This window comes from Trichomycterus rosablanca, chromosome 23, assembly GCF_030014385.1.
Source record: "Trichomycterus rosablanca isolate fTriRos1 chromosome 23, fTriRos1.hap1, whole genome shotgun sequence".
NCBI lineage: Eukaryota > Metazoa > Chordata > Actinopteri > Siluriformes > Trichomycteridae > Trichomycterus > Trichomycterus rosablanca.
The window spans coordinates 6621196-6646222 of NC_086010.1; the positions used below are offsets into that span (position 1 = coordinate 6621196).

The window sequence follows — 25027 nt, forward strand, 5'->3', positions numbered from 1 at the left end:
AACATTATGACCACCTCCTTGTTTCTACACTCACTGTCCATTTTATCAGCTCCACTTACTATATAGAAGCACTTTGTAGTTCTACAATTATTGACTGTAGTCCATCTGTTTCTCTACATACTTTTTAGCCTGCTTTCACCCTGTTCTTCAATGGTCAGGACCCCCACAGGACCACCACAGAGCAGGTATTATTTAGGTAGTGGATGATTCTCAGCACTGCAGTGACACTGACATGGTGGTGGTGTGTTAGTGTGTGTTGTGCTGGTATGAGTGGATCAGACACAGCAGCGCTGCTGGAGTTTTTAAATAATGTGTCCACTTACTGTCCACTCTATTAGACACCCCTACCTAGTTGGTCCACCTTGTAGATGTAAAGTCAGAGACGATTGCTGCTGTTTGAGTTGGTCATCTTCTAGACCTTTTCCCAATACTTCTAAGACTGTGTTATGCAAAGATTCCTCACCTCAAGCCCATTGAACAGTTTTACAATGTATTGACCAACAAGGCCAATAAACAGATGTTAACATACTTTTGACCATAGTATTGTATATCATTGTATAAAAAAGGAACTATTAAATAATAAGGGTTTAATTCAGTCAAATGAGCATTTGTGAAATCAAGCACTGATTTTGAATAAGAGGGCCTGGTTCACTGTTGATGTTTCAGTTCATCCTGAAAGTGTTTAGTTTAAGGTTAAGGTACCAGACTCATGGGTTCCTCGCCATGAAAGTTATATATTTAAATAGACCTTGCTTTGTGCGTAGGGACATAGTCATGATGGAACAGGAAAGGACCCTTTTACAAATTGCATAGAAATTATTTAATATAATTTTAGTTAAATTGCTTAAACACCTAAACTCAATACACCTTATATTTTTTGGAACAGTCGGGGCCAGTTTTTAAAATAGTAGATGACAGAGGATTAATATATTAGAACATTACGTATGTACATGTGAGAGTGAGTGAGTGGCTGTGTAAGAAAGACGTGACAGGGACACCCCCTATCATGCCACCATTACCCTGTTTGTGCCAACATCTCAAACTGTGTCAGTTGGGTAGCCACACACACACACACACACACACACACACTCGCCCCAATTCTCCTGCCAGCATTTATAGGACTTTCATTTTCATATCCAACAGAGAGTAATAAATTAGCGAGAATTTTTCTGCCTCTGCTCTACCATCACTTATCACAACCAACAGTACTTGTCAAACCCATTTTTACCTTTTGAGCCACAAATTTGGAGCTTCTTAATCCACTAAGGAAGACAGGCATCAATGCTTTTCTTTATATTAGCTCTCGGGTTGGTGGAATGAATTTCCCTGGCTGTTCAGCAGCACTTCTGTACGTCGCCCTGATTAAGAATGTGTGCTAAATACGGTAAATGTACAGCACGCCTGGAGCGGAGAGCACTCCTGATTTAGAATGCTAGGATTCTGTTAAGAACACATCCTGTTATGATTTTTAACTGTTTTTCAATTGTATTTCAGTGTTTTTATATTATGTTTGTGTTATTTGTGTCAAAAACAACCCCATTATTTTACATTAGCCTAAAATACAGTGTATCACAAAAGTGAGTACACCCCTCACATTTCTGCAAATATTTCATTATATCTTTTCATTGGACAACACTATAGACATGAAACTTGGATATAACTTAGAGTAGTCAGTGTACAACTTGTATAGCAGTGTAGATTTACTGTCTTCTGAAAATAACTCAACACACAGCCATTAATGTCTAAATAGCTGGCAACATAAGTGAGTACACCCCACAGTGAACATGTCCAAATTGTGCCCAAAGGGTCAATATTTTGTGTGACCACCATTATTATCCAGCACTGCCTTAACCCTCCTGGGCATGGAATTCACCAGAGCTGCACAGGTTGCTACTGGAATCTACTGGCTTTCTTGTGCGTCAGCTTCCTTCTGGGATGACGACCATGCAGACCGAGTTGATGCAGTGTGCGGCGTATGGTCTGAGCACTGACAGGCTGACCTCCCACGTCTTCAACCTCTGCAGCAATGCTGGCAGCACTCATGTGTCTATTTTTTTAAAGCCAACCTCTGGATATGATGCCGAACACGTGGACTCAACTTCTTTGGTCGACCCTGGCGAAGCCTGTTCCGAGTGGAACCTGTCCTGGAAAACCGCTGTATGACCTTGGCCACCATGCTGTAGCTCAGTTTCAGGGTGTTAGCAATCTTCTTATAGCCCAGGCCATCTTTGTGGAGAGCAACAATTCTATTTCTCACATCCTCAGAGAGTTCTTTGCCATGAGGTGCCATGTTGAATATCCAGTGGCCAGTATGAGAGAATTGTACCCAAAACACCAAATTTAACAGCCCTGCTCCCCATTTACACCTGGGACCTTGACACATGACACCAGGGAGGGACAACGACACATTTGGGCACAATTTGGACATGTTCACTGTGGGGTGTACTCACTTATGTTGCCAGCTATTTAGACATTAATGGCTGTGTGTTGAGTTATTTTCAGAAGACAGTAAACCTACACTGCTATACAAGTTGTACACTGACTACTCTAAGTTATATCCAAGTTTCATGTCTATAGTGTTGTCCCATGAAAAGATATAATGAAATATTTGCAGAAATGTGAGGGGTGTACTCACTTTTGTGATACACTGTATATGCAGTTCCACAGGACCCCGGAACGCATCAACAGGTTTCTTATACATCTTTATGGGAAAAAATACCTTGAAACTCAACGTCTTTTAAACTCAATCAGTTGTCAAAACCAATTGACGTCGAGCTTCAAGGTACCAGTGTAAAAGTTGCTTGACTGTGGACAGTATCACTCATGGTTCATGGATTACATCTTACCACTCTTACCATAGTGATAGTGTAAGCTTTCACCCGACCTTGGTGTGAGACCACTGTTCCATGTAGTTTTTAATAGGTCCAATTAAACAAGCCCTATTTGTATGGGGATACAGAAATCACCAACAGTAGTCAATTTTAACCACTAACAAACATTAAGGACACCGTAAGTAAGTCTAGAACTTTCTACACCACAAAATAAAAAACAAAGTATGAAAAGTATAAAAGGACAAAGAAGTTTGTCCTTAATGTTTTAATTGTTAAGTTACAGAAAAAGATAAGTCGCTAATATCATTGAAAATATGAAACAGCCATGATAGACAGAAAAACATCTATATAAACTGCTGACTTTGCCGGTATGTCTGGAGCTTACATGGCTTTACACCAGCTCCGATACGATCTGAGGCAAAGGTTACACTCCTCGCTCCCCAAATATACACATGCGCTAAAGAGAACAGTGTGATACTATTACAATCACGTGTGAATTAGTTTGAATTATTATGTGTTAGCCTGAAACCGTCTTTCATAACCCATCTCAGATCTCTCCTCCTGACCAAGCCTCTCCAGTGTCCAAATGCCATAGTGGAAAAAGGGACCCTAAAAATACCACCCTAACACACACTCATGCCAGGGATGGTAGGTTAATATTAGACAGCACAGCCAGTAATAGTAGTAAAGGCTCAAACTGTCCTGCACCGGTTTAAGTTCCAGCTTGGGGTCTCCTCGTGGCCTCACGTCACACCAAACGTACAGCACTCACATGTGCCCTCTGTGCCCCATTCAAGCAGCGATCACATGCGCCGCATCATCACAGCTGGCACCGCTCTCAAAGCTGCCGCTTTCGTACCCCGCAAGTGTCCATTCCTGGAGAGGCCCACCGAAAAAAAGAGAGAGAAACAGAGAGCAGCAGTGAGAAAGGAGGAGGGTGAAGGGGTTTGTAGGAGCTTATTTTACTTTAACAGCCAGAGCCTGTGCTGTGCCAAGTGCTTTTTGACAATTTGCCAGCACTTAAATTAAAAGCTGGTGATACTACATCCTTACCCTTCCAACTCAGTGGCCTGAAAGTGCTGGCTGTTTGCTCATCATTGTCTTTTTTATATTTTTAGTTAAATATGTCATCTTCAGCAAAATCATCATCATCTTTATTGAATTCTCATTTACTAATGTTGAAAACACTTGGACTTCAATCATGTGGACACTCCTCCTAATGACTGGCTTCGGCTGCTTTAGTCCTGCTTTCCTATCAGATTGATTGATCTAATTGCGAATTTAGGATATATAATTTAAAATGTTAATAAAAACTGCCTGTAACACTGAAGTTATAGAATAGTTTTTTTTTTCATGTCTTCACTCTAACGTGACGCTTTACAATGATATAATGAGTCAAATCTTTCAGAAATCCTTTTTTTCTTGCATTGTTTGGTGACTTACCCTAACATATTCATCCTTCTGAAAAATTTGGAATTCTACAAGTCACATTTTGAACAAAACTTTACATTATCTGTATACACCGATCAGCCATAACATTAAAACCACCTCCTTGTTTCTACACACATTGTCCAGTTTATCGGCTTCGCTTACCATATAGAAGCAGTTCTACAATTACTGCCTGTAGTCCATCTGTTTTTCTGCATGCTTTGTTAGCCCCCTTTCACCCTGTTCTTCAATGGTCAGGACTCTCCCAGGACCACTACTGAGCAGGTATTATTTAGGTGGTCTATCATTCTCAGCACTGCAGTGACACTGACATGGTGGTGGTGTGTTAGTGTGTGTTGTGCTGGTATGAGTGGATCAGACACAGCAGTGCTGATGGAGTTATTAAACACCTCACTGTCACTGCTAGTCCACCAACCAAAAATATTCAGCCAACAGCGCCCCTGGGGCAGTGTCCTGTGACCACTGATGAAGGTCTAGAAGATGACCAACTCAAACAGCAGCAATAGATGAGCGATCGTCTCTGACTTTACATCTACAGGGTGGACCAACTAGGCAGGTGTGTTTAATAGAGTGGACAGTGAGTGGACACGGTATTTAAAAACTCCAGCAGCGCTGCTGTTTCTGATCCACTTATACCAGCACAACACACACTAACACACCACCACCATGTAATTGTCACTGCAGTGCTGAGAATGATCCACCACCCAAATAATACCTGCTCTGTAGTAGTCCTGTGGGGGTCTTGACCATTGAAGAACAGGGTGAAAGCAGGCTAAAAAAAGTATGTAGAGAAACAGATGGACTACAGTCAGTAATTGTAGAACTACAAAGTGCTTCTATATGGTAAGTGGAGCTGATAAAATGGAAAATGAGTGTAGAAACAAGGAGGTGGTTTTAATGTTATGGCTGATCAGTGTATACTGAAGGCCACAGGGAGACTGAAACTAAGTTCTCCCCTTTCCCCCAGTATGTTTAATAATATTGTAACTCTGACTGAGAAGATTAATCTCAGTGTGTGTTTACTTTGATTATTTATATATTATATTATATTATATATTTATATATATTTATATATTTTTTTTCTTTAAAAAATAACTAGACTGTACCCAGTGTTCTCGTGCTTTTAGCATGAACTCCATGCTGCTATATTTCATGTATTTACTAATTCTATGTTTAAAACAGCCATCTGTCACTTAGAAACCTTGTAAAAATTAAACAAAGTTGCCTGAAATCGATCAATACACTTTCGAAGTAGCTACGTATGTGTGTTACTAGATTCAATGTTGAACAAAGATAAAAAAAAAGAATGGCACCCATTAAATGATATGTTTCCAAACAGTCTGGAAAATCCTGTTTCAGTATGACTGTGCTCTTGTTCACAAAGCCAGGTCTGTAAAGACATGCTTTATCAAATTTGGTGTGGAGGAACTTAAGCGGCCTGTTGCAGAGTCCTGACCTTGATTTGATCGAACATCTTCGGGATGCGTTGAAACGTTCATTGGAAGGCTGTCCTTCTAATCCAACATCAGTACCTCACCTCACAAACGCTCTTCAATTGTGGTAAAATTGGATGTCCAACATCCAAATGCCAAAGCGTTTGTAAAAACAAGCCACTGGTGTTAGACAAAAAGGCTTTGCTCACAGTCGATGTTCGAATTCACGTCAAAAGTGTTACATGAAGTTAAAATCAGGGCTCTGTGCAGGCCACTGGAGTTCTTCCAAACCAAAAACTCTTCAAACCATGTGTTTATAGCCTATGTTTTATACACAGGGGCACAGTCATGCTGGAACAGGAAAGGGCCCTGTTCCAAACCATTACCATAAAGTTGGAAGCAAATAATTTGTTTGAATTTTTATTTAATTTATTATGCAGGTGGTGAAGAAACTGGAGTCCTATAAGCACTGTGAACAGGCTGGTCTGCACAAAGAGTCAGGCATCTGACAGAAAAAGAGTGTGTGTGTGTGTGTGTGTGTGTGTATGTGTGTGTGTGAAGTCGGGTAGGGGGTAGGGGGGGTGTATCCCACAGGAGCTCTGAAGCACTGGCTTGAGAGTGGGATCAATAACGGCTGTTGCACTATTCCATGCTTTATCAACCATATGATCCATTAAAACCAGGCACTCTATGCTGGCATGGGCCTCGACACACACACACACACACACACACACAGTAGTTCTGCCATTCCACACCAGTTGCTCAGTCTGCGTCCCTGAGGAAGGCAGGGGATTCCAATACTGCTCGAAACCCACTGAGCCGTTCATTATTACTGCAATACACACAATAAAGACACATGCAGAACTGGGAGGTGATGACAGACATCAATGCACTCAAACACAAGACCATAATAGCTGAGTTAAAAACCTTAAATTTGAATTTTTCTGTTTGTTTTATTACAAATTCTGCATATTTATTTATTAGGATTTTAACATCATGTTTTACACACTTTAGGGTTTAGGTCAGGGCTCTTAGTGGACCTTTTTGGGGGGTTGGGGGTATTTTTACTGCAGTGTACATACAGGAAATGCATAAAGGTAGATATATACAGTGTATCACAAAAGTGAGTACACTCCTCACATTTCTGCAAATATTTCATTATATCTTTTCATGGGACAACACTATAGACATGAAACTTGGATATAACTTAGAGTAGTCAGTGTACAGCTTGTATAGCAGTGTAGATTTACTGTCTTCTGAAAATAACTCAACACACAGCCATTAATGTCTAAATAGCTGGCAACATAAGTGAGTACACCCCACAGTGAACATGTCCAAATTGTGCCCAAATGTGTCGTTGTCCCTCCCTGGTGTCATGTGTCAAGGTCCCAGGTGTAAATGGGGAGCAGGGCTGTTAAATTTGGTGTTTTGGGTACAATTCTCTCATACTGGCCACTGGATATTCAACATGGCACCTCATGGCAAAGAACTCTCTGAGGATGTGAGAAATAGAATTGTTGCTCTCCACAAAGATGGCCTGGGCTTTAAGAAGATTGCTAACACCCTGAAACTGAGCTACAGCATGGTGGCCAAGGTCATACAGCGGTTTTCCAGGACAGGTTCCACTCGGAACAGGCTTCGCCAGGGTCGACCAAAGAAGTTGAGTCCACGTGTTCGGCGTCATATCCAGAGGTTGGCTTTAAAAAATAGACACATGAGTGCTGCCAGCATTGCTGCAGAGGTTGAAGACGTGGGAGGTCAGCCTGTCAGTGCTCAGACCATACACCGCACACTGCATCAACTCGGTCTGCATGGTCGTCATCCCAGAAGGAAGCTGACGCACAAGAAAGCCCGCAAACAGTTTGCTGAAGACAAGCAGTCTAAGAACATGGATTACTGGAATGCCCTGTGGTCTGACGAGACCAAGATAAACTTGTTTGGCTCAGATGGTGTCCAGCATGTGTGGCGGCGCCCTGGTGAGAAGTACCAAGACAACTGTATCTTGCCTACAGTCAAGCATGGTGGTGGTAGCATCATGGTCTTGGGCTGCATGAGTGTTGCTGGCACTGGGGAGCTGCAGTTCATTGAGGGAAACATGAATTCCAACATGTACTGTGACATTCTGAAACAGAGCATGATCCCCTCCCTTCGAAAACTGGGCCTCATGGCAGTTTTCCAACAGGATAACGACCCCAAACACAACCTCCAAGATGACAACTGCCTTGCTGAGGAAGCTGAAGGTAAAGGTGATGGACTAAACCCAATTGAGCACCTGTGGCGCATCCTCAAGTGGAAGGTGGAGGAGTTCAAGGTGTCTAACATCCACCAGCTCCGTGATGTCATCATGGAGGAGTGGAAGAGGATTCCAGTAGCAACCTGTGCAGCTCTGGTGAATTCCATGCCCAGGAGGGTTAAGGCAGTGCTGGATAATAATGGTGGTCACACAAAATATTGACACTTTGGGCACAATTTGGACATGTTCACTGTGGGGTGTACTCACTTATGTTGCCAGCCATTTAGACATTAATGGCTGTGTGTTGAGTTATTTTCAGAAGACAGTAAATCTACACTGCCAAACAAGCTGTACACTGACTACTCTAAGTTATATCCAAGTTTCATGTCTATAGTGTTGTCCCATGAAAAGATATAATAAAATATTTGCAGAAATGTGAGGGGTGTACTCACTTTTGTGATACACTGTACATGCCTACAGTCTTATGTTGAGCTTTTTTTATTTAGGTTATTGAGTAGGAAGGGCACGGACATTTTCAGTGGTGTGGCCCCTCATAACCGCAGTGTGACATTTGACACCTGTGACCTAAATCTTCATGTAAACATACTTTATGTAGCAGTGATGTAGTGCTTGAGTTCTTAAATTGTACAAAGACTTTACAAAACTATACAGCTAAAACTACACAAGTATGTGGACACCTCTACTAATTAGTATGGTAAGGTGTTTTGGTCAATTCTATTGATAACAGGTATGGAATAATTTATGATTTCAACTTTGTGGCAACAGTTTGGCAGAGGCCCCTTTATGTTCTAGTATGACTCTGTGGATGTGGACAAAGTCCATAAAGACATGGATCAATGTATGTATGGTGAGGCTACTGACAAAGGTGACCCTATTATGGTTTGCAAAAAAGAGGACACTTGGCAGGATAGCAGCATGGGCCAGACGGACACCTGCACTAACAACAACAAATAAAATATTCATCAGTAGAGCTATTTCGACAGAATGTGGCGCTACCGTGTACGTCCAGGTCATTCTGCTTTCCAAAGATCCCACCCGAGACAAAAACGCGGATTTTTTCTGTAATTCGTGTGTGAATTTTCATTTACACTTAGAGACCTGATGAGAAATGTGAAATCAGTGCAAAAACACACACAGAATAGCGCACACAGACTACTGAGACATTTTTGGTGATTTAGAAATCCTGGCCACTTTTTTAGGTCCAAAAAAGAGGACATGTCCAGGAAAAAGGGAACGTATGGTCACCCTACTACAGACTATTCTCTGCTTCCAGGGCCGTATTGTGCACTAGAGATGCCAGAATGTTGACCCAACATAATGTTCAGGCCAAATTTGGGAAACATTAAACTTTTACCATGGGCAACCTAAATGTTGACTGTGCTGAGACATCGGGCCTGTTTGATGAGTGGAAAAGTCATTAAATTTTCTAGAAGGCCATGTATCTTCCATATGTATGTTTGTTTTATTGGAATTTTAACATCATGTTTTACACTTTTACATTCATGACAGGAACGGTAGTTACTCATTACACAAGATTCATCAGTTCACAAGTTTTAATGTCAAACACACTCATGGAAAATTTTGTATCTCCGATTAATCTGACTGCATGTCTTTGGACTGTGGGAGGAAACCGGAGCACCCAGAGGAAACTCACGCAGACACGGGGAGAACATGCAAACTCCACACAGAAAGGACCTGGACCACCCCACCTGGGGATCGAACCCAGGACCTTCTTGCTGTGAGGCAACAGTGCTATTCACTGAGCCACCGTGCCACCCCCATGTGTATGTAAACTTTTGACTTGTACTATAACTCTACATTTGTTTGAATCTACATTTACATTTTATTTATTTTATTAAGACATGCTATGGTAAAATCATAGAAGCAGAGTCATGTCAACGCTCAAGTCCGAAAGTAACCCGTGATGGGGCGCCCCCTCTAGATGGAAGTCTCTGTACTGATGGAAGCGGGTGAGAATTTGCCTTAAATGATAGCAGACTAAGACATGTGGGAAGACTGACCTATTTTGACATTTTTACTGCGACTCTTGCTCTGTGCAAATGAGCATGTGCATGTGTGTGTATGTGTGTATATGTGTGTGTTTGTGTGCACCTACAGCATGTTAAAAGTTTTAAAGACACTGAAAGTAAGCTAGACGTTCATTAGTAAATCCTAGTACTTTTTGACATTTGGGACTTAAGAAATGATTGCATGCACTGGAAGAGTTATTGGAGGGCTGGATATATATGCATGAGGTGTGTGTTTGCATGTGTGTATCTACTGCATGTGTGTGCATGTGTACTTTTGGGGCTGCCCCTCTACACAGGCAGTGGTTAGAACTCAGGAAATGGTTAACAGAAAAAAACATACTCAAAAAAAAAAAATGAAGCAAGCACATTTTAAACTTCCCTTGCTAATACAAACAATTCAATTTCCAAGAACATTTAATGAAGTATTTCATACAACAAATTTTCAAACGGCTAAAAAAGGAACAAATAAAAAAGCCCCGGTTTTTTCTTTTAAGAAGTTAATATGCAATAATCTGTTGCATCTCTTGAAGGACTTGACAGTTACCTCATTTGGATATGTAATGTTTTAGCATTATTTACGCCACTTAAACACAATGAGTACATATACATGTTTTATTATACACTAAATGGCCAGAGGTGTATTGGCATCTGACCCTGAGCTTGTCAGGCACACAATTCCAAAACTATGAGTGTTGACATGGAGTTGCCCAACCCCCAAATTTGCAGCAATAACAGAATACTGTTTTGATGAGTCTCTGGGAGTCTTTGCCTATTCAGTCAAAAAAGCATGTGTGATGTTGGTCAATCATCATTTAAATTCATCCCAGTGGTGCATGTTGAGTAAATGTTGAAACCATTTAGTTTAGAATGTTTCATAAGTAGGCCGCCCTACCTTACTGGCACGGTGGCTTAGTGGGTAGCACTGTTGCCTCACAGCAAGAAGGTCCTGGGTTCGATCCCCAGGTGGGGCGGGACTGGGTCCTTTCTGTGTGGAGTTTGCATGTTCTCCCCGTGTCTGCGTGGGTTTCCTCCGGGAGCTCCGGTTTCCTCCCACAGTCCAAATGTGTCTGCCCTGCGATGGACTGGTGTCCTGTCCAGGGTGTTACCTGCCCCTTCCCCCCCGTGAAGTGGATAAGAAAATGAATGAATGAATGTCTCGTTTTGGACATTTAAGCACCAGATTGAACCCAAATAGATGATATTGAAAAATAATTGTAGTCAAATAAGGGATTAGACTAGACCAGCAGGGAAACCTAACCCTTATTATACAGGACATGAATAATAAAGAACACACGCATGCACAAACACACACAAACACACACAAACACACACAAACACACACACACACACACAAAACCAGGCAGTGAAACAGAGACTAGGTCTTACACTGTAGTCTGTTAAGACTTGCGTCTGTGTTGTAATCTAGAGCGCCCCTTATAGGCAATACTGTAAAGTCCCTAATGACATTATTACTAACAGTATACAGTATATATATTTATTTATTTTCAGTTTGAAAGAAATAATGTCATTGATACGGTAACGATTATTCACTAACCAGTGAGGAACTTATTGTTTAAAAATAACTTGTTGATAATGTATTCCCAACAGGAGAGGCTTAATTCAAATTGAGAGTGGAGCTACAGACCTTTTTCTCACCCGAGTGGTACAGAGTGAGACTGCTGAGCTGAGGCACACTCACCCTCAGTGAGTATGCTCTAATTCTGTTTAAAACGTGGATATATACTCATATTATTAAAATCACAAACAACAGAACTATTACACATTAAAAATTATAGATGGAAAATGTTTTGCATCAATAGGGAGTCGTACTGGCTTCAGAATTGTAAAGCCGAACTGGTTTATGTTTATTCTATTCTTCTGCATTAATGCCAAGTTCTCTTTGTGTAACAGTTTCATGTTGCATTTATTGATGCAGTGGTGGACTGTGTTAACTGATACTTGTTAAGCATCTGTTACTGTAGAATGTTTTAAAACTGTAACAAATATTCTATCTCTTATTTTGAGTTGTGCCACCTTTTTTAAATGCATTGCAGCCATTAAATTCAAACCCTGGTCAATTGAAATTTGGAGTCGTGCAAAAATATCAAACTTGTAAGATCTGAGACTGAAATACATGATGAATTGGACTGTAGAGATGATATTCAGTTAGTGGTATGTCAATAAATAAAATCCACCTAACTTTCTTAAGAGAGTGATGAATTATTGTAACATTTTAAAACTTAAAATATGAGAGAATAAAACACTCGATTGTTTGAAAGTTGCCAGTGTGGAGTAGCATTTTATGGAGAATTATTGTGTAAATGCCTAGAACCAGGTAAAGTTCCAACATCTACCACACACATCAAATAAGAATTTGCATAATACCATGTAGCACCTGCCTGAGGGCCATTACACCACACTCGTGCATATCACATTAAGTACACCAAATTTTCCTCTTTAAAAGTACAGAGTGGAAAAGTCAGTTAATAAGCAACATGATATAGTGTTTATTGTACAATATCAACATAAACAGAGTTTGTACAAAGTTTAACAAAAAAATGCACATCCTGTTTCAGATTCCAAAAAAAAAAAAAAATGCAGTTGGGCTGAGCAAAGTGTGATCCTTCTGAAATGAACATGAATAAACAGGGTTTGATGTTTAGGGTTTGATGTTTAGGGTCAGAGTTTGGTCCAAGTCCAATGGCTTAAGTGAGAATAGCTGATGGGTTTGAAGGCCAGAGTTCAAAGGTCACCAGGGTTTAGGAGCGGGTGTACTTTCCCCATATGTGCAGCATGAAGACGGATGCGATGAAAAGCAGACTCATTACGAGGACTGGAACTGGTCCACTAGAAAGAAAGAGATATAGAGAGACATGAATTACCAACTCAACAGGATATGTTAACAGAAGGACCTCTAGTGGTGCCTGAGTGATGACTTATTGCAATATTTAAAGGTTTGCATCCCCTGTGTTTTTGCATGGATAAAGAAATGAACTTAATTATTTCCGTTACAAAAGGGATTCCAATTGGTGAAAAACGTTAACTTGGTGCATTGTGTATTAAAATAACTCCAAATAAGGCAAATTCAACAGGGTAAGAGGGTCTAAATAAAAGCTCAGACAACGGAAACAATGTATGAGGCAACAAGTGGTTACAACTTGAAAAATACACATGACCAGAAGTGTGTGTGTGTGTGTGTGTGTGTGTGTGTGTGTTTCAGCTTCACTTGCTTCAGCTTAATAACAGGTACATAGAGTCAATAATATGAAATAATTTGAGTATGGCCCTGACCAATTCTAGCCTGACTGCACCCCTGTGGACAGTTTCATAAAGAAGGTTTGACTAGTTTAGTGTAAATAAACTCTGGTAGCTAACAGCTTGACTTAGTATGACAAATGACTTATGTTGGCACCACTGCCTGACCTAACCAATGCTCTTTTGAATGAATGGGCAAAGTTTACAGACACAGTCCAAAATCCAGAGCATCTCCTCTATAAACTTCTTTGTAATGCCCATGTTACGATGGGATGAGCAAAAAGCTCATGGTCAGGTGTCCACATACATTTAGCCAAATAGTAGTTTGACCCATGCTGGAGTGCAATGTTATTGTTCACTTTTAAAATCATTAAAATATTTTTTGCCATTAATGTAATGTTCATTTGTTCGGTGTTCATCTAAAGAGGCTTTGCAGATTCCTTTAACCCTGCTGTCCTGCAACCCTTTAAAACAAATTGTCCATACTTCATATATCTCACTGGTCACCTACAGTATATAACAAGTGTAAAAAAAAATGTATACGTTTTGACTGACATCTTTAGATGATTCAGTCAATCATTAGGACCAATTGGGTCTCTTCGTCTCGGTCATGTGACAGAAGAGGGGTAATTAGGATTATAAACAGCGGTGAGTGGCATGGTGCTAACGAGTAGGGCGGCTAACGAGCAGCTTTATTAAAGGAGAAACTGACCATCCCCTGGGTCGCTAGGCAGCAGTGTAACCATGTCGACTGAAGGCCCACCCCCAGGCTTTAATTGATGTGACCTTTTCAGACAACTTTAATTAAGCTCTAACACACACATGCGCGCACACACACACACCCTTCCCAGCCAGAAAGATTACCCAATCATAAGTTTGAATGTCTACGGCAGGTTAGCTTTCTAAATACTGAAAGACCAATTGTCACTATTCTGTCATTTCAATAATTTAAAAGCAACTACAATTTAATTACGTTTCCTATTTTGTGGCACTAGGCAGGGGAAAGTCTTTTCCTTTCCCATGATTGCATCCCTGTGCACAAAGCGAGGTCCATAAAGATGTAACACAGAAATAGTTTGATGGGTTGGGTGTGGAGGCTCTCCATTGGCTTTAGCTGTCCGAGTTACCATAGGCTTGAGGTTTAGCTATCCAAACAATTGATACGTTCTAATTGCTTACAAGTATTTGCTAAAATGTGCATCCCTGATACAAGATTCTTACAATACTAGTGAAAAACTAAATAAATGAGGTTTATAAAGCTAGGTTGACTGCAGAAAACATTTTGATAAACTGCTTGGGCCAAGTTATATTCACATGTGTACCATACAAGTGTTTTCTCTCTCACACATACGCGTGCACCCACCCAATTCCATTAGGAGGGCAGTCAGCAGGAGTGATCAAAAAGACAGGGCTGAGCCCAAGAGGCCAATTTCCTGTCGTTAAAATTTCATGTTTATCCTCATAAATGCTAAACCTCCCAGATCCCTCTTCTACTCCCCTCGGTCTTACTTCCCGGTGACTTGGGGGAATGAATTAAAAATGAGCGGCTGTGTATGGCTCATGTGTGTTCTCAACAGATTAAACATCTCTGTTTATTTATTAATCACCACAGCTTATGGAAATGAAGCAGTGAATAAATACATTAAAAGACTTTTGACTAGAGAATGAAGGCTTTTAAGTTACATCCAGGTTTTACATTTAGATGAAATGTTTCTGTATAGTGCAACGGAAGCTTAGTGGTTAGAATTCTGGAAGGTCACTAGTCTATGTTCCACCACCACCAAAGTGTGTGCACTTACACTTTGAGTCCTGGTGAGTCCTCAGTGTAAAAGCGCCACATGCCACCTGTGCCTGCTGATGCTGTAGCTCTGCCTGCAGACCGTGCACCACCACTGGTTGCTTTCCTGGGGAGAGAATAAAGTAAAGAAAATTCTAACTCAGCAGTTTGCAAAATGGCCTTTAATTTAAAGTCTAATAGAAACAATGTAATGTACATTTGTGCATTTTATTATGACTGGGAGATTTACACTGTCCAAACACGAAAATGTGTCTTCTTTAATACAACAGTAACATTTTGTGTGTGTGTGTGGTGGGGGGGGGGGGGGGGGGAAACAGGGTACCAAGCCATCGCATTGTGTAGACGCCTGGCCAGCTGATTGTGTAAACCTAACTTATCACAAAACTGTCTGAACCCAGCAGGTGACTGTCAGACACTATTAAGGACCCTAATTTCATCAGTGCTCAGTGTTTAAAACCATTGTTGTGAACAAGATCAATAAGTCGTTACCACTTTTGCTGAATGATCTAATTAGCACTTTGAGATAACACAACACTTCAAAATGTGATGTGTGGCTTAAAATATACAGTTCAGTACTGTAGCAAGTTACTGTACTGTAACAAAAAGTGCTTTCGAAAATACAAAGGTTATAAATCTTTCAGTAGTTGCATTAGGGAACATAGGTGCAACAGCCTTCTACAGGTGGGTGTAAATTTGTACAATACTATTATTAAGGCAAAATTATATTCGGCTGATCATCCTACCTCTGTCTGACTGTTGATCCAGCTGCTCTGGGGGCAACTGTCTTACTGGGGGAGCGTCCAGAAGCGCCAACAGTGGATGCGCTAGCTGCAGGTCCAGGCTAAAGAGTAGCAAAGAGAAGACAAATGAATCATCAGTCAGTAAATACACAGTTGAATGTTGTCCTTAAGGCATACTGGGGGTCAATGTTTGGCATAGAGCTTTTATAAATATCAATATACATGTTGATACATATTTTTATAGCACTTTGTTTTATGACCTCATTGTGTAGGAGTACTAAAATCTTTAGGAGGTCTAACAAGACACATTTCTAATATTCCACACATAGGTTTAAAAGATCATGATCAATGTAAAGACAGGACCTCAAGATACCAGCATTATCTCTTTGATCAGCCTATTTAATTATAATAATCCCATCTGGTTATGGACTGCTGCTTTTTGACTTCAAGTCTAAATTATACCTTCTAAATGGTGTTTGTTAACGGAACTCTTCTTCACCTTTGCAACGTTAAGCTGCTTTAATTACTTAATAATACAAGCCTTGCTGACATTAAACTCAGCGATGTGATTACATGGTTTGTCAGTTAATGTCAACTAATGAGAGACTAAACTTCTCCTCTCTTGAAACCAAAAAGTAGGGCTTGGGAGTGAACGTAAGACCCTAGACTCCTCACTGAGACCACTAGTCCAGGTGCTGTGTCATCACGTGTCTTCAGAATTAGTAAACTAAGCAATAACCAAGACATAACCAGGACCCTTATTTGACTTATTAATCTTAACACTGTATAGCAGTATTAAACATATATGAAGGCTTATCTAAAATGCTATTCTCTATTCTGCTATGTGATGCGCATTGTATATAGTAAAATGTTTGCCCTAATTGCCAATTCACTATCAGGCATCAATATGCAGGTACTTTAAAATTCATATCTATAACAAAGAGACACAAAAGCGACCATTATAACTATTATAACTATAATTACGGCCCAGTATCTAAAAGCCACGTATGCAGAGTGACCACAGTGACTGTATACAGTTAGCATCAGCTGTTTTGGAGCTAAGCTCCGAATATTACTACAAATGTGGTCATATAACTCATAATAACATGTATAAGTACACATTAATGTATGGAAAGTAATATATTAAAAAATAAACCCTGGTAAAACAGACACGACTAACTGTGGTTAATGAGTAACCGTTATGCTAGGTAACGTTAGCAGGCTCGGTCTGAATGCAAATGCTAAGATATCTTTCAATATTGATTTTAATTTAATACATATTACATGGTATTCGTAATAAACACCAAATAAAGAGTCTGTAACAACTTACCATTGTGTTGAGTAGTTTTCAGAGCACTTTAAGGAGAACACTGGATGTGTGACGGTCTGTCTGAATGAAGCTCAGAACCGAGAGAGCCGTTTTACTGCTGACGCTTTACTGGAAAAGCCACGACAACACAAACCAAGACCCGTCTAGTAGTCCGACTGATGCCTGATCAAAACTGTAACATATAACTCAAAATAACACAATGAAATATTCGGTAAGTAGTCATAATAATAATAAAATACGTATTTTAATTTCAGATTTCGTTTGAGGTATTTATCCTCCCGATTTTTTAAATAAATAGGCAAAATCGGAGTGTAATACCATTTAAAAAACCGGTGTAGTACATCCTATGCTATTTGAAACGCGACCCATGACGTGTCCTGTTGGAAGACATTTTGGCTCCACAGGGTGCAGTTTCTTCAAATCGCGGGTCCGTTTGTGTAAACTGGACCTTAACATACGAAGTTTGAGCCGTCATGGTGGTATAGCAGGTAGCCTGATTCAGGTACTAAGGGTAAGTGCTATCGTGATTGTTTTTTTAAATATATGGACACATTACAATTAAAGATAAACCTCTTTTTAAAGGACGGATTGTATTGAGATGTAATTGGGCTGCTTTTGGTGAAACGTCAGTAAGCGTTCTAGTGTAGATGTAGTAAAATTAAGTTAGTAGTTAAGTTACAGACTGAACTGTCACCTAATATTGAGAGGAGGGTTTGTCCGGCTGGTCGAATGCCATCCAAGAACCAGCAAAGCAAGAAACATGGATGCCACTGTTTACATTTAAACAAACGTGATAGATTAAACTAGACTGACTGCTTCTTCCTTGCAGGGCAGCCTCTACGCCCAGGCAAATGTAAGCTTGCTTGACTGTGGACAGTATCATAACCCTGGCAAGTGACCACTGTTTTATATTAACGAGTGCAGTTAAATGATCTAGCCCCATTTAAGCTTTTTTCTGGACAAATATAATCATTTAGTCACAGTTAGTAGGCGATTACCTGAACCGAGGAAAATCTGGGGTTTATTATTTATTCTATGTAATTAAATGATGACTGTCAGTTACTGGTTTACTGGTTAATAATAAACATCCCTAGTACTCAGTCTTTGTAAAATACTCTGGCTTTGTAAAGTGTAAACAAGCTATTATCTACTGTGTATGGTCATTGCTGTTACTATCATACTGTTACATCCACTCTGGGGCGGCACGGTGGCTCGGTGGGAAGCACTGTTGCCTCACAGCAAGAAAGACCTGGGTTCAGTTTCCAGGTGAAGTGGTCCGGGTTCTTTCTGTGAGGAGTTTGCATGTTCTCTCTGTGTCTGCGTGGGTTTCCTCCAGGGGCTCCGGTTTCCTCCCACAGTCCAAAGACGTGCAAGTGAGGTAAAGTGGAGATACTAAATTGTCCATGACTGTTTTTGACATTAAATTTGTGATCTGATGAATCTTGTGTAACCAGTAACTACCATTTCTGTCATGAATGTAACCAAAGCGTGTAAACCATGACGTTAAAAATCCAAATAAATAAACATCCACTCTGAATTATAGCACTGTATAAATACTTACTTTAATGACTCTAATAAGAATGAGTTTAAAAGTCTTCTCAAAAAAAGTCATATAGTTCTGATCTATGCCTTCATATGTATTTTTCTTTTATCTTGCAGCAGCAGCATGGTCAGAGTGGTCTTTTTACACCCAGATTTGGGAATAGGAGGCGCAGAGCGGCTGGTGGTGGATGCTGCGGTAGCATTACGTTCACGTGGCTGCAGCGTACAGATCTGGACGGCACACTACGACCCTCGTCACTGCTTCTCAGAAACGCTCTCGCCAGACCTGCCGGTGGTGTGTGTTGGTGACTGGTTGCCCACCAGTGTGTGTGGGTACTTCCATGCGCTCTGTGCCTATATCCGTATGATTTATGTAGCTCTGTACCTGGTGTTTCTTAGCGGAGAGGAGTTTGATGTGGTTTTCTGTGATCAGGTAACAATCTTAAATTTTTCTTATTTATTATCTGTCTTTGTTTGCTTTGGCATTGTTAAATCTTTAAATCTCTTGAGATTTAAGTTGGAACCCCAAAATTTACAATGAAACCGTACATTTTAACCCTGTACTCAATGACTAATACTGATTAATGACCCCTAACCCACGACAAACTCCTGACATTCCATCAAAATATAGAAAAATCAATAGTGTAGTACAAGCTCTAACTTAACAATGCTAATCAAAAGATAAAAATGTGGTGCATGTCTTAAAGCTCTTCCTGACAGCATTAGTGTAGTTATTGTATGATGACATCTGTAGAGATCTGTAGCGTTGCTCTCAATTGGAATCAAGAAACACAAACCAAAGAAAAAAATTAAATGGAAGTACCAGCAAGACTTGATAGACTCAATTTGATTGTAAACCAATAATATTCATTTACGCTACCATTTTGGCATAGGAATACTATGAAATTTAGTTTTTCTTCTGCTGACAGAGTAGAGAGTCGCATACTGCCATCTGTCAACCAACCGTCTCTCGTGCAGTCGCCTCGAACCAGCCAACAGAGGGATCTGCTTGACCATGCCTCCCAACAATACCAGCCAGTCGCATTTCTCTTGGCCCTTGACTGAGAGTCAAACTCAAATTGAACTTTGATCTCATCTGTGATTGGCTACCGTTAGGCTGCCATGCCAACCGAGCGCCATTCTGAATTATGTTGCAAAAATAGCTTTTTCTCTTACACAATTAGACAGTTGCTGTTTTGCTAAAAAATGCTAAGAGTGCAGGGTCAGTCTGAAGCCAGGAGGGTTAAGGACCCAACAGTGGCTGCATGACAGCGGAGATTTAAACTCACAGACTTCCAATTGATAGCCAAAAATTCCAACCACTAGGCTACCGCTGTCCCAAAAATTTCAGGTTCCACCACTTATGTACAGATCAGAAAATTTTCACTGTATTAATATTACTTTTTTTTTAACAATATCATAAGGGCATTTGAATGCCAATATTGGTAATATGTGACATAAATATGTTATTTCTTATGTATGGTTTTGATAATCATATTACAGAGTAACAAGTTTTAATGTATCCAAATAAGTGACACATTTATTACCAAGGTCAATTGTTAAACTGTTGAACATCTGTCTTAGGTGTCTGCATGTATTCCTGTCCTGCGCCTAGTCCGCCATAGAAAGAAGGTCCTCTTCTACTGCCACTTTCCTGATCAATTGCTAACGCAGCGGCGTTCACTGCTCAAGCGTCTCTATCGCGCGCCCATCGACCAACTGGAGGAGCGGACCACTGGCATGGCTGACCTAGTTGTAGTCAACAGCAAATTTACTGCTGATGTTTTCAAACAGACGTTCCCCAACCTGAGTGGCATCCAAACTGATGTCCTTTACCCCTCCTTAAATACATCCACTTTTGATCGGAACATGGAGGATTTAGACGGGCTGATTCCTGACCGCTGCCGCTTCCTTTTTTTGTCAATAAATCGCTACGAGAGAAAGAAAAATCTACCTTTAGCAGTACAAGCACTAGCTGCACTCAAGGAACGAATTTCAGCACGCCAGTGGGAGCAGGTGCACCTGGTCATGGCGGGCGGCTATGATGAACGGGTGGTCGAGAACGTGCAGCACTATGCAGAACTCCGCTCACTGGTGTCCTCTCTCGGCCTGGGCGACCACGTCACCTTTCTGCGTTCGTTCTCTGATCGCCAGAAGGTGGCACTACTACACAAAAGCACCTGTGTTCTGTACACACCCAGCGGAGAACACTTTGGAATTGTTCCCATCGAGGCCATGTACATGCAGTGCCCAGTCATTGCCGTGGCATCGGGAGGGCCTTTGGAATCAGTGGCTCATGAAGAGACGGGTTTCTTGTGCCAGCCAGTGGCCGAAAGCTTTGCCGAAGCCATGCAGAGGTTCGTGGCCGAGCCGGAGCTCAAGAAGCTCATAGGGAAGGCGGGAAAGGAAAGAGTGTTGAAGAAGTTCTCACTGGCAGCTTTTACAGATCAGCTCTATCAATACATCCTCAATTTGGTCAACTGATGCCATGGTGTCTCCTGGACTCCAGAAGCGGGATTCCACTGGACAGGTTACTAGGAAGGAAACAATAAATGAATGTACTAATTAAAGATAAGAGCAGTGAACACGTGAGGTGTTGACCTGTCTTAGACTCAGGCTGGAGGGACAATAGAGAACTAGGGCTGGAATCTGCAGCATCTACTGACTGAGAGCTTAATGAATGGACACATTGATCGGATACGGATCATCTTCAGGTCTGGAGAAAATGTGTCTTTCACCTGTGGACCATTAGAGAGTTTCTGGGCCAAAAATTTAATGACACTATTTTTGTGCCCAGTGTGTTTTTAGGCCTGTTAGCCTTGGTTCACTAATATTTATGGTAAAACTGTTAACAATTGTCTCTTACAGACAAAGGACCACAGTTTTAAATTGGGTTTGGGATTGTTACTGAATTTATGTGCTCCCATATAGGTCGTTATTAACAGACAGAATTTATTTTCATCTCTAACCAATATGAAAGCGTGATAACTGTTTTTAATCTGGATTTCTGCATTTATTACTTGTGAAATGTGGCCCAATCCTAATCCTGGTTATTATAATAAACAAACATATTCTGCCTAAACTAAAAATGAAAACAACTGTATTTTTAATTTAATGTTGATTAAATATTGATTAATCATTCCCAATCCAGTCTGTAAAATGTATCCTTTAGCATCAATAACATCTGTAGCTGCTGAATAGACTTGCACAACTGTAAGGAGTGATCTTTAGGTCATTTAGGTTTTCTATGCATGACCAACAGTTCTATTTAGTTTGGCTTAAGGTCTAGATTTCAACTTTGGAACTCTCTTTTTATTTCACACCAACATTTTGTTGATTTATTAATTGTTTGGTTCACTGTCTTGTTGTGTCATCCTACTAGAATGTTTACTCAATTACTAAAATCTGGACAGGCCCTGAGGTAGCAAAGCAGCCCCTATTAATGATTCTCCCTACAATATGTCTCTCAGTTGGGTTGATGTTTTATTGCAGTTAGCCCCGCGAGACCCCCGTGTGCATCTGAGTATACACTGAAGGCGACTTAATTATCACACTAGTATTATATCATAGTAGTATTATATATATATAAGTCAGGTGTTTAAGAGATTTACACACTGGACTGTCTGGCATGTGCCAGGTAAAAACATGGCAAGCCTGATGTTGGACAAGAAGGTCAGGGGTCTGTGCAGGCCACTGGAGTTCCTCCACACCAGTCTTGTAAAACCATATCTTTATAAACCTTACTTTTACAGAGTGCCATAGGAAAGAGCTTTTCTCTATACTGCTTGCACAAACTTTTAAGTGCACAAAAGCATTTAAGTTGTTTTATGTAGTACATTTATACAATCGTTAGCAATGGGTGCTAGCAACTCCCCGGTTCGATTCTCAGCTTTGCTACCAGTAGACACAATTGGCTATCAAGTCCTGCTGGATGGAAAAACACCGGACTAATAAGTGGTTGGGGTCTTCAAACGCCGTGCAAGGACCCTGGTATGTGTCTCTCCGTGCTTGGCATCCATCGGCCTCGTGTGAATCCACCGAGGCACGGGCGAAAAAGAAGGGGTCGAGGGACTGCACATGCATCGGGTTGGTGGTGATGGTGGTGTTGGGAGCAAGGGGCAGGCTAATATACCTTCCTCGGATGCAGTCGGGGTCCCCAGCATTTGGCTATGCTAAAGTTGAGAAAAGGGAGAAAATGCATAAATAAAATGGAGAAAAAAAATCCACTTGCAAAACTGCAACGGTGTCCTCAGTACCCAAACAATTACAATGTGTAATTAATAGGAGACTTCCTTATACCGTTCCTCTTTCCCAACATGGATGTAAGCATGCCTCTGTCACACCTTTTTTGAGTGTGTTCCAACTTCCAGGCATCAAATTCTAAATGTGTTTCTGTTTACAAAATACAATGACCTGAAAATATTGGACGTCTTTTCTTTCTACTTTTGTCAGATAAATAAAGGTAAAAGAGAATTAACAAATCACAGATTCTTGTTTTTATTACATGTTACAAAATACCATTTCTGAAACTGAGGTTTGTACATATTCAAAGGATAATGTAAATGACAAATATGCTGTCAGCAGCACTGTTCTGCAAATAGCCATAATAACGACGACACACAATGAGTTTTTACAAACTGGTGGCACGAGTTAATATTGCTCATGCAGACTTTATTACGGCCCCATCATTAATTCTGCAGTAGAGACGCTCAGATATATTGCTGCACTGCTCCATGCATCTGTTTTGTTGGCAGTTCTGTAGCACTGTAACTTGTGTTTTCTCATTAACACCAGACATATTAAACTATTATGAGCTTATTTTTACCTGAGCGCTGATTGGATCTTAATCATGCATTATAATCCAAAGCTTATGAGGCTAGCAAGGGTGTTAATCACACAGATAGCTATTAGTACAAGCAGGGATTACAGAGTGATGCAGTAACAAGTTTCTTTTACCATGTGAGCCAGTCATTTAAGTTTAAAAAGTAGTGGGACGATTCATTTGACCTGGGGTTTACACACTTTTGTCCAACCAGTAATCTACATAGACAGTTTAATAAAGACAATGTTTTGGGTTAATATGTACTACATTTTATAAGTGAGTAATCCAAGTCATAGTCTTTATTGCAACTGGATGTAATTTTGTTTGTTAATTAGTATTTTAACGCATGTTTTACACACTTTGGTTACATTAATTACAGGAACAGTAGTTACTCATTACACAAGGTTCATCAGTTCACAATTTAGTGTCTCCATTCACCTCACTTGCATGTCTTTGGACTGTGGGAGGAAACCGGAGCACCCTCCACACAGAAAGGACCCAGACCGCGGGGATCGAACTTAGGACCTTCTTGCTGTGAGGCGACAGTGCTACCCACTTAGCCACTGTGCCACACCAACTTGATGTAATTAATTACACTATATTGTATAGTCAAACGTCTGTGAAGTCCTGGCCATGAGGACTTACTGGACATCATGTTGTCTTCTGAAGTGTTACTGAGAATTGGTTCCCATTTGGTTACATGAGAGGTCAGGGACTGCTGTTGCCATTCTGGTTGTCATTAATTCTATACACCTGATTGCACTGACTGTGGCTGAAGCACATGAATACAGTAATATGCAGTGGGTGTCCACATACTTTTGGCCATATACTGTATATTTGGCAGCCCATAGACTTACTATTCATCCTTATATTCTAATATAATGGTGGCTTAGTGGGTAGCACTGTTGCCTCACAGCAAGAAGTCCTGGGTTCAGTCCCCAGGTGGAGCAACCCAGGTTCTTTCTGTGTGGAGAAAGTTTGCATGTTCTCCCTCTGGGAGCTACGGTGTCCTCCCACAGTCCAAAGACATGCAAGTGAGGTGAACTGGAGATACTAAATTGTCCATGATTATGTTTGACAATAAACTTGTGAACTGATGAATCTTGTGTAACGAATATTTACCTGTTCTGTCATTATTGTAACCAAAGTGTGTCAAACATGACGTTAAAATCCTAAAAAATAAATAAGGACCTACCTAATTCACGGGCTGTGAAATGAGCCCTTTTCCTTGTAATATGCAGTTTGCTGTGAAATTCAAAATGTAAGGTTGTATTAAGCGATTTAATGTTTTTTATATAAGCATTCAAGTGTCTAAAATGTACTGGTTAATTTGCATTAAGAGGTGGTCCTAGTCTAACTGAGATTAAACTTTAGAGTTTGCTAAGTTTATAAAGGAAGAAATAAACTGTACATAGACAAATTATCAGTAGCGTAATACTTTACTGGCTTTATCTTTTTACTACACAGATGATCACGTGTGCAGAAAAGCACACTTTTCTTTTGATTATGGAATCCTCAAAAGGAACAAAATTCACTCAATAGG

At 40.5% G+C, this 25027-nt stretch overlaps 2 protein-coding genes and 1 long non-coding RNA gene across 4 annotated transcripts in view; 2 read left to right on the forward strand and 1 right to left on the reverse strand.

The window, feature by feature from the left end:
- LOC134301322 (uncharacterized) overlaps positions 1–11841 on the forward strand; it is a 53919-nt gene extending 42078 nt beyond the window's left edge. The window contains exon 6 of the long non-coding RNA XR_010007437.1: positions 11606–11841. This is a non-coding gene — a long non-coding RNA (uncharacterized LOC134301322). The remainder of the gene's footprint in view (positions 1–11605) is intronic.
- A 639-nt stretch (positions 11842–12480) lies between these two features.
- On the reverse strand, positions 12481–17230 carry sec61b (SEC61 translocon subunit beta). The gene is made up of 4 exons (XM_062985633.1): positions 17121–17230; positions 15794–15891; positions 15052–15156; positions 12481–12844 (listed from the first exon to the last, which is right to left on the reverse strand). Exons 1-4 carry the CDS (start codon positions 17121–17123, stop codon positions 12757–12759), a joined length of 294 nt encoding a protein of 97 aa, XP_062841703.1. The 5' UTR covers positions 17124–17230; the 3' UTR covers positions 12481–12756.
- A 362-nt stretch (positions 17231–17592) lies between these two features.
- On the forward strand, positions 17593–23143 carry alg2 (ALG2 alpha-1,3/1,6-mannosyltransferase). Of its 2 annotated transcripts, none has more exons than XM_062985445.1 (3): positions 17593–17631; positions 18780–19095; positions 20247–23143. In XM_062985445.1, exons 2-3 carry the CDS (start codon positions 18787–18789, stop codon positions 21144–21146), a joined length of 1209 nt encoding a protein of 402 aa, XP_062841515.1. In that variant the 5' UTR covers positions 17593–17631; positions 18780–18786; the 3' UTR covers positions 21147–23143. The 2 variants fall into 2 exon arrangements, with proteins under 2 accessions (XP_062841515.1, XP_062841516.1); XM_062985446.1 differs by lacking the exon at positions 17593–17631 and adding an exon at positions 18234–18498.
- Positions 23144–25027: the final 1884 nt, after the last annotated feature.